Source organism: Solenopsis invicta, chromosome 8, assembly GCF_016802725.1.
Source record: "Solenopsis invicta isolate M01_SB chromosome 8, UNIL_Sinv_3.0, whole genome shotgun sequence".
NCBI classification, from domain to species: domain Eukaryota; kingdom Metazoa; phylum Arthropoda; class Insecta; order Hymenoptera; family Formicidae; genus Solenopsis; species Solenopsis invicta.
The window spans coordinates 8318228-8329052 of record NC_052671.1 but is presented as its reverse complement, the minus strand read 5'-3'; the positions used below and the strand labels follow the sequence as shown (position 1 = coordinate 8329052).

General features: G+C 35.9%; 1 protein-coding gene across 3 annotated transcripts; it reads left to right on the top strand.

Annotated features, from left to right (window-relative positions):
- The first annotated feature begins 2728 nt into the window (after positions 1 to 2728).
- On the top strand, positions 2729 to 10602 carry LOC105207966 (PI-PLC X domain-containing protein 1). Of its 3 annotated transcripts, none has more exons than XM_011177663.3 (7): positions 2729 to 2934; positions 4371 to 4598; positions 5149 to 5403; positions 6922 to 7130; positions 7440 to 7644; positions 8835 to 9102; positions 10168 to 10602. In XM_011177663.3, exons 2-7 carry the CDS (start codon positions 4502 to 4504, stop codon positions 10406 to 10408), a joined length of 1275 nt encoding a protein of 424 aa, XP_011175965.1. In that variant the 5' UTR covers positions 2729 to 2934; positions 4371 to 4501; the 3' UTR covers positions 10409 to 10602. The 3 variants fall into 3 exon arrangements, with proteins under 3 accessions (XP_011175965.1, XP_011175964.1, XP_011175966.1); XM_011177662.3 differs by lacking the exon at positions 2729 to 2934 and adding an exon at positions 2997 to 3743 and having other exon boundaries at positions 4374 to 4598; XM_011177664.3 differs by lacking the exon at positions 2729 to 2934 and adding an exon at positions 2997 to 3743.
- Positions 10603 to 10825: the final 223 nt, after the last annotated feature.

Sequence of the window (10825 nt, the reverse complement as noted above, 5' to 3'; positions counted from 1 at the left end):
TCCTGCGATGCATGTTTTTACAGTACGGCAATCATTCGGCAATGATCGCGGTAGCGGAAATGAATAACGCTCTCTCTGTCTCTCTCTACGCAACGATTCTTTTACGTAAGCGCAATATAAGCGCAGCAAACGCCACGTATTGTACACCATACGTCCCCGTTTCCGCTTTCATTTTCGACGTGCGTGTTCGCACCGGAGACTAATAGTCGCTGATAAAAGACTCGGGATCATTTTCTATATATAGCCAACACAAACGCGCGTGCGAAAATATTCCGTAACGAAGGTTATCTGTGTTTCTCCGGCGTACACACTTCAGCGATCTTCAACGAAGCCGATTACAGCAGGTATGTACGTAACGGATTGGTTTTTTCTTTTTTTCCCAATAGCTATGCATGATTAATCCAGCTGCAAAAAAAACTCTTCTCCTGCTCGCTTCTCCTTTTCGCATTATTTTCCCCGCGCTATGTACAGGCACAATTTTATATATTAAATACTACTTTGTGTTGGGTGACGCGTGCCTCCGTGTGAAAGCGGTCGAGTAGTAATCGACAGGTCCCAGATTCGATTCCCGACCCTCGTCCCATGTATGCCTCGATTTTATAAGAGGTTGATTGAAGAGTTGAAGGTTGTGAGTGAAGGAGCATGAGGTGAATAGGCTACAACACCCACTTCGGGAACTCATATATATACAAGAGCGTACTACTATTTAATATTAATTGCAAGCAGTTAAAGAAAATCTAATCTATCCAATCTACATGTTTATCATAATTTATTTACGTTCGACGAACGTTTAGAGATGTTTAGCTTCTCGTTCTCAATTTCGGTATTTGTGAAAATCAAGAAAAATAAAATGAAACGACTTATATATTATTATTGAAAAAAAATGGAAGCATTTGTGAGAGAAAATTTGCAGATTTAAAAGTTATACATTATTTATTCTTCGCTTTCACTTTCATCTTCCGCATTAAACTTCGTTACTTCAGGAAGTGATTCTAATTTCTCTCTTTTATTCGTTGAATGTATTTATGTAATCGTCTTTTAAAATTTATCATCATTTCCGCGATACTCTCGATGATAGTTGCGTGTTTTTGCTTCCATTGAACAAATGTGTAATAGTAAATAAGTCGGCACACATACACAGAGCATCTCAATTGCAGGATTTTAGTAATGGATCTCCAATTTAACGCTATTTGTTCTTGAGTTACGATTGAAAATTGATGGAATTTTGAAAAAAAATCGCTTTTTTCAAACTAAATTTCAGGAAACGATTCTTTTTCATTTAAAAAATTTCCATACATATATAAAAAAATTACAAAATATATGATGCAAAACATAAATGATGATTGGCAGTCTTTCCTAAGAAAAGATTCAAAGAATCAGCTGTTGAATGCTGTTTTAAAACATTGTATATCTTATGAATTAGTTAATGTTTGAAGATAATTCACACGAGTACAGGAGACGTAAATATTCTTGTACTTCTCATTAGCGTTAAATTTATCAGCGGAATACGTTCCAAGGTCTGTTTAACACTTTTTGCTTAATGGCTCTCGCATACCGGTAACTCACTCGATGGAAAAACATTTACGATCGTGTACGTGTATCGCGAGCCATTATTATACCGTAATAATGCACTGAATGCGATGGATCGGCAATTATTATTGCGCGCGCCTTCGGGCGATTAAAGCGTATTGGTTTATTCAATAATTCTTACTTTCGAAGATTATGTTATTTCTTTTCGTATTCCAATTAAGAAATTTCATTCGTCGTACAATATTAATTCGAAAAGAGAGACACGTTAAATTAATAAATGAAATGACGGTAGATAATAAATGAAGCTATATCCCGACGCATTCGTTTATTTAATAACTCTTGCTTTCGAAGATTAAGTTATTTTCTTTCATATTCCGAAGGAAGAAGAAATTTCATTCGTCGTACAATATTGATTCGAAAAGAGGCACGTTAAATTAATAAATGAAACTATATATCGACGTATGAATGATATAAGTAGAAGATAAACCTTTGTTCCTGGAAAAGGTTTAGCTCCTACATTAAATTAAAATTGTAAAAGTTATTTTTTTCTCCGAGTGGCATGACTCAGCTGTGTTCTATGAGCGTACTTTAATAATAGCAAGTACTCTCGCTATAGAAAGTAGAACAATATAAGATTACAGCTCACGCAGGTCTGTGTCGCAAATGCGTATAGACAGTAATTCGTTTTTCTCTTCTCTCGCTTGACCTTTTCTTGCCCATCTTTCTTACTTTTTTTTTTTTTCATTTTACCCTATTCTCTTTTTTTACGTCTCCCTTCTCCCGTTCCCTCCTCCTCTTTCTCCTCTTTTTTTCCGCTATTTCTTCCTTTCGCGTGTCTTCTTTACATTTCTTCTTCTCAAGAGAGCCGAGAAATCCTTTGACACCAGCGGCAACCCCTCGACGGGGGCTCTCCCCCTCCCTCTCTTTCTTTTCTTTCCTCTTTGTTAGCGGCCTTTAATTATACTACCGCTATAATATTCATCCCGCTTCCGAGAAAGAAACATTTTTACTGTGCCACGCAGGCAAACGCCGTGCGTGGCGGAGAGCTGCCACCGCCGTCGTCTCCACCGCCGCCGCCGCCGCCGCCGTCGCCGCCGCCGCCGCCGCCGCCGCTGCTGCTGCTGCTGCTGCTTGCCGCTGCCGCCACCACCACCGACCACCACCGCCACCGCCGTCGTTGCTGCCGCCACCACCGCCGCCGCCGCCGCCGCCGCTGAAGTTCGCGTGATACCGAATCGCGCCGCATAGTTTCACGCATCGGCGCGGTAACGTTGCGAGTCAGCGGCTTTTTTTTGCGCGTCCGTCGACTACGCGCTGCTCCGATGCCGAGGCAACGGGAAGAACGCATGATCGAGGATTCGACCGCGAAGTCAGTCGAGCCGACTTCTTCACGTTAAATTCGTGGTAAGAGATTTCTTCTGGTTCCTCCACTCCTTTTCCCACTCGCTACTCTGTTGCCCTCCTTCAAAAGGGGGGAGGAGGGGAGAGGACCCCTCCTCACCGCTCGACGTCGACTTGGCAGCACGCGGAAATGTCATCGCGTTAATTTCCTCGAGGTGGAGGAGAGGGGGCTTCCTCCGCCTCGAGATTCAACGATCTCGATCGGGATCAATCGTGCTGCGTAGGCAAATTAAGATTAAAAAGATAATTCGAGTAAAAAGATAATTAAGGGGGGAGTCCTCCCTTAAATTTCCTTATTTCATAACTTTGATTTCTTCAACTCTTAGCTTGAAGATTAAAAAATCAAAAAGATTCTCGCACAGAAATCTCAGGAGAAATCTCGTTTCGTTACTTTCAAACCGGACGAGTCACCGTTAGAAATATGGTAGATGATAAAATTTACGGAGCACAGAGCACAAACGGATTTTGTCTTCGCCTCGAGAGCGATATAAGATATATAAATATACGAAATACGTCTCCGCGATCTCATAATAAAGTGAAAAAAGCGAGTTTACGTAATCGCAATTAAATGACGGAACGAAGAGAAATAAACGAGTCGGCATTCACAATCGACGCGGACGATTTTTCCTTAGTAACTATGTCTCTCGCTGCTACTGTCGTCATCGCGTTCGCCACGTTCTTGAACTTGCACAACTTGACTTGATCGCACGTACGACGATCAGTTACGATCTATCAACGGAGAGAGCGCGTCGAACCACGAGAAGACTCACGCGAGCGACCATTTTCCGATTATCGCGGCTAACGGAACGAGTGTTAGTAAATAAACTCCAATTGTTTCGTAAAATAATTATAATAATTAACGATTGTTTCGTAAAACATTTTTTTTTCAACTCGTATCACATTACCGCGGGATAGCCAGGTAACGAGCTGACGTTATTTATCGTCTTTTTAACGTCGAAATAACGTTTCTAACATTTCGTCGTTAAAATGACGAATAATGACAAATAATGTCAGCTCGCTCGCTGTCTGGCTAATTTTACGATCTGGAGTAGCTTTCGTAATTTTTTAATTGCAGATAAATTGCTTTAGCCTTTCGATATCGCACGATATCGGGATTTATATAAGCAATAAGACCAATTAAACGGGAATTCCTGAAAGAGAATCTTTTTCAATTGGGTGATCCATTTTCGGCGAAAAAAAGGAAACATTTTGATAAGCATTATATTTTTAATTTACGTGAACGAGAATCAATGAGTTCATTCTTATCATACTTGTATTATCGTAAACGTCTTAACATGTTATGCACGTGACTTCTCATTTAAAAAAAATCGTAAATATTTATGAATGTGTCGTAATAAGTTTCTTGACGGTGATAAAGTTTCTCAAACTCGCGCGAGAAATCGGGTTGAATCAAAAATGAAGACTGACGTCTTTTGCAGCAGTTCGCAGCCAGTTGGCTTCGTGGGAAGAACTGAAACGATCGAGGGGGCACCGAGAAGAATGTCAACGGCTCGAAAAGGCGAATAGGTTTTATTTACTACGATCCTCCCGCGTTAACTCGTGCACGAAGATGAAGTTACTTACAATCGTTCCCGCCCTTTTCCCTTGGTTAACGATCGTCGACTGCGTGTCGACTGCGAGATTTTGCGGTCCAGAGACGGGAGACGGTGAGTTTTTAAATCGCAGAGTGGCGACAGCGCGATAAACGGTGCATTGAGAAAGAAAAAAGTCATTAATTGGACTAAATCTTTCAACTCGATTAAATTTGTTCAGTTCAAAAGTATTTATGTATATGATTTAAAAAAATAAAATACTTGAACTTCAGTCGAGGCAATTTGTATATTTAACGTAACTACATGTGTATTTAACTTAAATAGAAAAATTACTTGAACTAAAGAAATTCAATCGGGTTGAAAAATTTAGTCAAGTTAACAACTCTTTTTCTCAGTGTCAAACGCTAGCGATAAATGTAACTGGTGAATGTTTTGATTAAATTGTCCTACTTTCATGCCGCTAACTGAATATGGAGATTGGTATTTCTTGGCCTGTTTAAGGATTTTTATCGTGACTTACGCAATCGTGTCAGTTCGTCTCGCAGAGAAAACAATCGCTCCGGTTTTCGAACAGGAATTAATTGTCATTGAGATTGAATTATTGCGCCTGGCGTCGTTCACCGAAAGTGCCTTTGCACCGAAACACCTGTTTCTTCCTTTTTAGATTTCCAACGCGCGCACGTAGGCCTGATTATCTCGCCCATAATGTCCATTCGAATGATACGGGAGATCGAGATTTATTGGAATCACGCCAGGTATCGACCGGGCGATACGATCGCTCTTTACACGGGCGAGCCCACGAACGGCCTCGAGCCAATTTATACCCTGATACCAAACGCGCCGAGTGGCATCAAGAGGACCGGAGTGCAGGCCACGTTCGTTCCCACCTCGAATCTCACATTCGTTCAGCAATGCCTACGTACGTACGCGACTATATACAACGCAATTACATACTTCCGATATAGACTGCTAATCAAGAATATATATATATATATATATATATATATATAACGCTGAAAAGTAACGCGTGTTTGGTGTAATCGGGGTTATCGTTACAATGATATTTTTTTAACGAATATTATCAGTTACATTTTTTTCAACCAACATTATCAGTTGCAAAAATGTAATTGTAATTATGTGTTTTATTCAATATCAGTTCTTATCTAAATTGCGTTCTGCAATCTAAATAAGATATAAATTATCAGTATTAAAAATCTACAGTTCAAGTTACGTATACTACAGATTTTCAGTGCTGGCAGTGAATTTTAGAACGGAGTTCTAGAAAACAGTAATGTAGATGCACTCGTTTCCTAGTAAAAAATAAATATGACAATCGCTATTATCTTCATACTTTATGAGTATATTTGAAATCCATTTTGTTTTCGTTCGGAAGTTCTAACGTCACAGAAAGACATCTTCACGATGTTGTTGACAAATGAATGCTAATTTCTTTTAAGTAAGTTTTGATAAAATTCATAATTTGTATTCTGATCCAGATTATATGTGATCATCATTGTAAATTTTTATATGTTAAAAACAGGTTTGATTGATAAAATGATTGAATCGAAATTTTGAAATACATACACTGCAATGTGAAAAAAAATGTTAACTTGATTAAATTAATTGTTGAAATGATTAAATTTCTTCAATTCAAGTATTTATGTGTTTAAGTCATATGTATGTTTGAACTGAAAAAATTTAATTTAACTGAAACACATAAATACTTGAAATAAAGAAATTTAATCAAGTTAAAAACTGCAATTAACACATTTTTTTTCTCAGTGTAAGATTAAAGGAAAAAAAAGTACGAATTTAAAAGAACTAAAACCCGCCAACGTATTTACAGTACTTGAAAAACTTCAAGTTTTTTGCCGATTTTGCAAAATTAAAGATTCAAAGTTTTATTGTTTTTGCCGACGTTTCAACAACTTTTAAAAATGTAATATTTTTTTATTATTTTATTATTAACTGATTTTTATTGGATTTTGTTATTAATTGATATTTTCTTGGTATTTAAAAAGGTAATAAAAGTAATTTGTTAATTTACTTTTTGAATAATGATAACAACGAAGTACTCTTTAAAACTAACAAGTCACTTTCATAATTTCCTCAATCCTATATATTTATGCAAAGTAAATATAAATGAATATACGTACGCGCAAAAAATTTGTAATTATTATCAAACACAATATATAGCGATTTTTTTAAATTATCGTAATTTTTAATAAAATTACAAAAATTGTTTCACATATTTATTATAGTGCAGAAGATACTGTTTCGTCCATTTTGCTTTGTCATACAAGATGACAAGAGCCAATTGCTTTTTATTAAGTTTGATAAAGAGTAGTCCTCTAAGCCTGCTACTCGATCCACCGTTTCTTTTTCTCTTTAGGATTTACGTAAATCCGCGCTTATAAAACGGTTTTCGCTTTAATAGAGTATCATGTCGCTTGGTTGAGAAACGGCACGGTAAGACTGACAAATTGTCTGCAAACGCAGCCTCGCTGGATGTCGGAGAGGAGAGCCATCTTAGGATCACTGCCGTTGAGCAGGGTGTTCCTACCTGGCACGCACGATTCCGCGTCGTACGCGATACACGAACGAGCGAACTCCGAGAATATCGTCGAGAGATACGTGATAACGCAGGTAAATTCCGAATAATACAAAGAATTCATTATTTGCCATAAGAGCCAGATGATAATCCGCAAGTTAATCTCGCTGCGACAACGGAAGTCCGAGTCGGAAGCGTGGCTACAAAATCTCCATTTCTACGATTGACTCAAAAAAGACTTCCCCTCGATTCAAATAGCAAGACGCTTGTCGCGTTCGAGTAATTGGCAAAAAAAAAAAAATGTTCGGAGCGATATTAAAGAGAGCTTACGCATTAAAAAGACCGAATAAGAATTAAATATGGAATAACCGTTGCTGGTAATCGTTAGGATAATTAAACTGCAGGATGTGGACGTGCTCACGCAACTGATCTACGGGGTCCGATATCTCGACATCAGAGTCGGACACTATCCCAACACCAATTCGGTATGGTGGGCGAATCATGGAGTGTTCAAGTCGGTTCCTATGCAAACCGTCGTGAACCAGGTCAAGATCTTCCTCAACAATACGAACGAGATCGTAATTTTCGACATTCAGGAATTCCCAGTTGGTAAATACATTTTAACTTTAAATTTCGCAATAGTTCTTGACAAAAATAGTAAAGCCATACAACACATTTTCTTTCTTCTTTAAAATACTGCACCCATATGTTGAATTCACTCGCGACTCTCGTGTTAAATAAGGTCACTAATTTGAAAGATCAATTTATCTATTTAGTGTAGAACTCTTACGGCAATAAATTGTACTATTAGGGAACTTTAATCTCAGTTTAACTTACTTTTTATCTTTTTCTAATTTTCAGAATTAAAAAAAAAATAAAAAAAATGGTTGAACCGAGATGAAAGTTAATCTAATTTTATTCTAATTGATGGAAATGGACATTAGAATTCTTCTAACTTCGTGTCGATTACGTATTGTTCGGGTAACGGATTATGAGTATTGTAGCAAGACGCAAGAATAAAACACAATCTTACAATGTGATTTGTCGCTGTTCCTAATTAATAATAGAAAAAAAAAAAATAAGTATTTTTTACTTCAAAGTAAAAATCGAGTAAAAACCAGTTTTCACAGAAAAAAATGTTCCTTTTATGAAAATACTAAAAAAAGATGTAACATTTATTTTTCTTGGTATTCATCATGATTAAAGCATTTTAGATCTACATTATTTCGGCATTATTTAATATTTTTTTCGGTAATAATTTCTAATTGAAAAAAAAAACATTCCTGCATTGTTACGATATATAATGAGTTGACAATACCTTTTCGTTAAATAAATAATAAAAAAATTTTTATGTTCCTTTCTCATTATATCTTTTTATATTAATTCATGAATTCCTAGTGATTAAACATAAAAGAGACATACGTGTTTGTTCAAACAAGATGTGCTTCAATTCAATTCTCACTTCCGTGATTTAAATACATCCATGGCTACCGCCAATTAGTCATTGTATTACAATTTAATTGTTCAAAGTTATCGTTACACAGAAATCTTTTGGATGAATGCAAAAACTGAATTCTAGAACAATAATGAAAATATACTAATCCGAATAAAAATCTTTCAGGAAAACTTTCAAAGTGAAAAACTGTTTTTCATTGAGCTTTTTCTCGAAGCTTGTAATTTTTTCCCATTATTTTCATTTCTAATAATAGGAACAGCAAGATTGTGTGTGACTCGAAGAGATTCAAAAATATTTTTGTCATTTATGTGAAAGTATTATATATGCTGATGATGTTTGCTAGGTTTTGGGAAAAATCTGGGGGTACATCACGAATTCGTTGGATTCCTAGAGGAACAATTCGCCGGATATTATCTGCCGAAGAGTGGGTGGACCAGTACGCTGAATTCGATCTGGTCGACCGGGAAAAGGCTTATCATCGGTTATGATGACAGACGAGTCGTCAGCCGCTACGAAAGCGTATGGCCCTGCGTGACACATCAATGGGGAAACGTCAGGACTATCGAAGATTTGTTCAACTATCTGAATCGCATCGAAACGGAAAGTGTCGGGTATGTAAAATATACATAAAACCGATTTCAAGTAGCACTGAAAGCTATTCAAGATCCTGAAAGCTATTCTGTCCTCACATATCTACTTTTGATTTTATAAGCTAATATCAAGAGACGCGATTGTGTCTTGCGCCAAGTGTACATACAGAAAAATATTTTCATGCTAAAAAAATGCAATTACTTAATTAATTTTTAGTTTTCTTCTTTTCAGTAACGGTTATCTTTGGATATAGAAAAATATCTTCTTGATAATATACTCTTAAACTACATCTCACTATTTACTTGAAAACAAGTTTATATTTGCTTAAAATAATCTTCTGTGTATACACAAAAAGATATATATTTCAATTACAAATAAGTAAAAATTATTTATTTTAAATATTTTATAAGTTTAGATAATCCGTAAATCTATCATAAGTTGATAAACATCAAATTTATTAAAAAAATATTTCAATCCTAGTAATTTAATATTTTAATTAAGAATATTAAGTTAAAACAGAAATTCTACTTGCTTATTATTCCGACTTGTTTTCGCTATAACTAATTTAATAATATTCTTTGAAATTCAATAATATTCTGTTATAATTTCTTATTTTAAGTAAATGAGTTTTTCTCAGTTTCTCTAAAATATGTTACATTTTAAGACAGTTATCAAAAAAATATCTTTTTAAAGGTAAACGTTACTTACTAGAAGAGAAAAAAGTAAATTGAGTAATCGCTTTCCGTGGCAATATTTTTCTGCGTGTTACACGCAGCGATATAAACTGGATATCTGTACATGAGCTACTTAATAGTGATCGATCAAGTTTACGATGATCTCAATCAATAGTTGAGAGATTGCTTTATTGAATAAGAAAAGAATTAGGTTTACTCTGTATACAACACATGAACAGAGGATGTTGTAACACAAATTATAACAGGCTTATTCTTTTTAACTGAACTTCTTACACAATTTATTTTTCCTCTTTTTCTTTTCCCGTTGGAGAGAAAAAGAGAAAAGATAAACTGCCCGAGAATTTCAGTAAAAAGAACTAATTACGCCAATCTGGCGCTTCTCATTTCCAGGCAACTTAGATCAATACCACGATCGGCGATGGCAGAATTAACGCCCAACACGTGGGATGTAATCTTAAACCGGCTTGGAAGTATCCGTCAAATGGCGGATAAAGTTAATATCAATGTTACGAATTGGTATAACAGCAAGTGGCAAAGCACTGCCAATATTGTTGCTGTCGACTTCGTTCGTTCATCCGGCATCATCGAGACCGCGATCGAGTGGAACGAAAGACGAAATTGGAATTGTTGAAACCCCTTCTCTATTCCCTATTCGCGTGAGAATTGAAGAAACGTACAAACTGAAGTTCACTAATGCACCATTAATCCATAGTATGCCGAACAGCAAAACAATTTTTATACAAATAGTACTTAATAATTTATTGTTCTACTATGATTTTGTCAATAGTTACGTGTTGTACGAATATTAATAAATTTTATAAACAAGGTGGGCCTATGTGCGATTATAAATGTTTAATAAAAAAATGTAGATATCTTAAAAGATGTCCATTTTTCTATTAACTTCGTAGAAATATTTTCTTTTAAACTCATTAAATAATATTACTGCGCTGTGCGAATTCATCGCAGTGTTTAATAAAAAAAAAGGAATCTATTTAGTTTTTAATTAGCTAATTTAAGTATATTAAGCTTACCAAGGAAGTAATTACAT

Coding starts and splice junctions, on each gene's coding strand:
- LOC105207966 (XM_011177663.3), top strand. CDS start 4,502: ATGAAGTTACTTACAATCGTTCCCGCCCTTTTCCCTTGGTTAACGATC. Junction 7,131..7,439: donor AGAGATACGTGATAACGCAG/GTAAATTCCGAA, acceptor ATTAAACTGCAG/GATGTGGACGTGCTCACGCA. Junction 7,645..8,834: donor CATTCAGGAATTCCCAGTTG/GTAAATACATTT, acceptor GATGTTTGCTAG/GTTTTGGGAAAAATCTGGGG.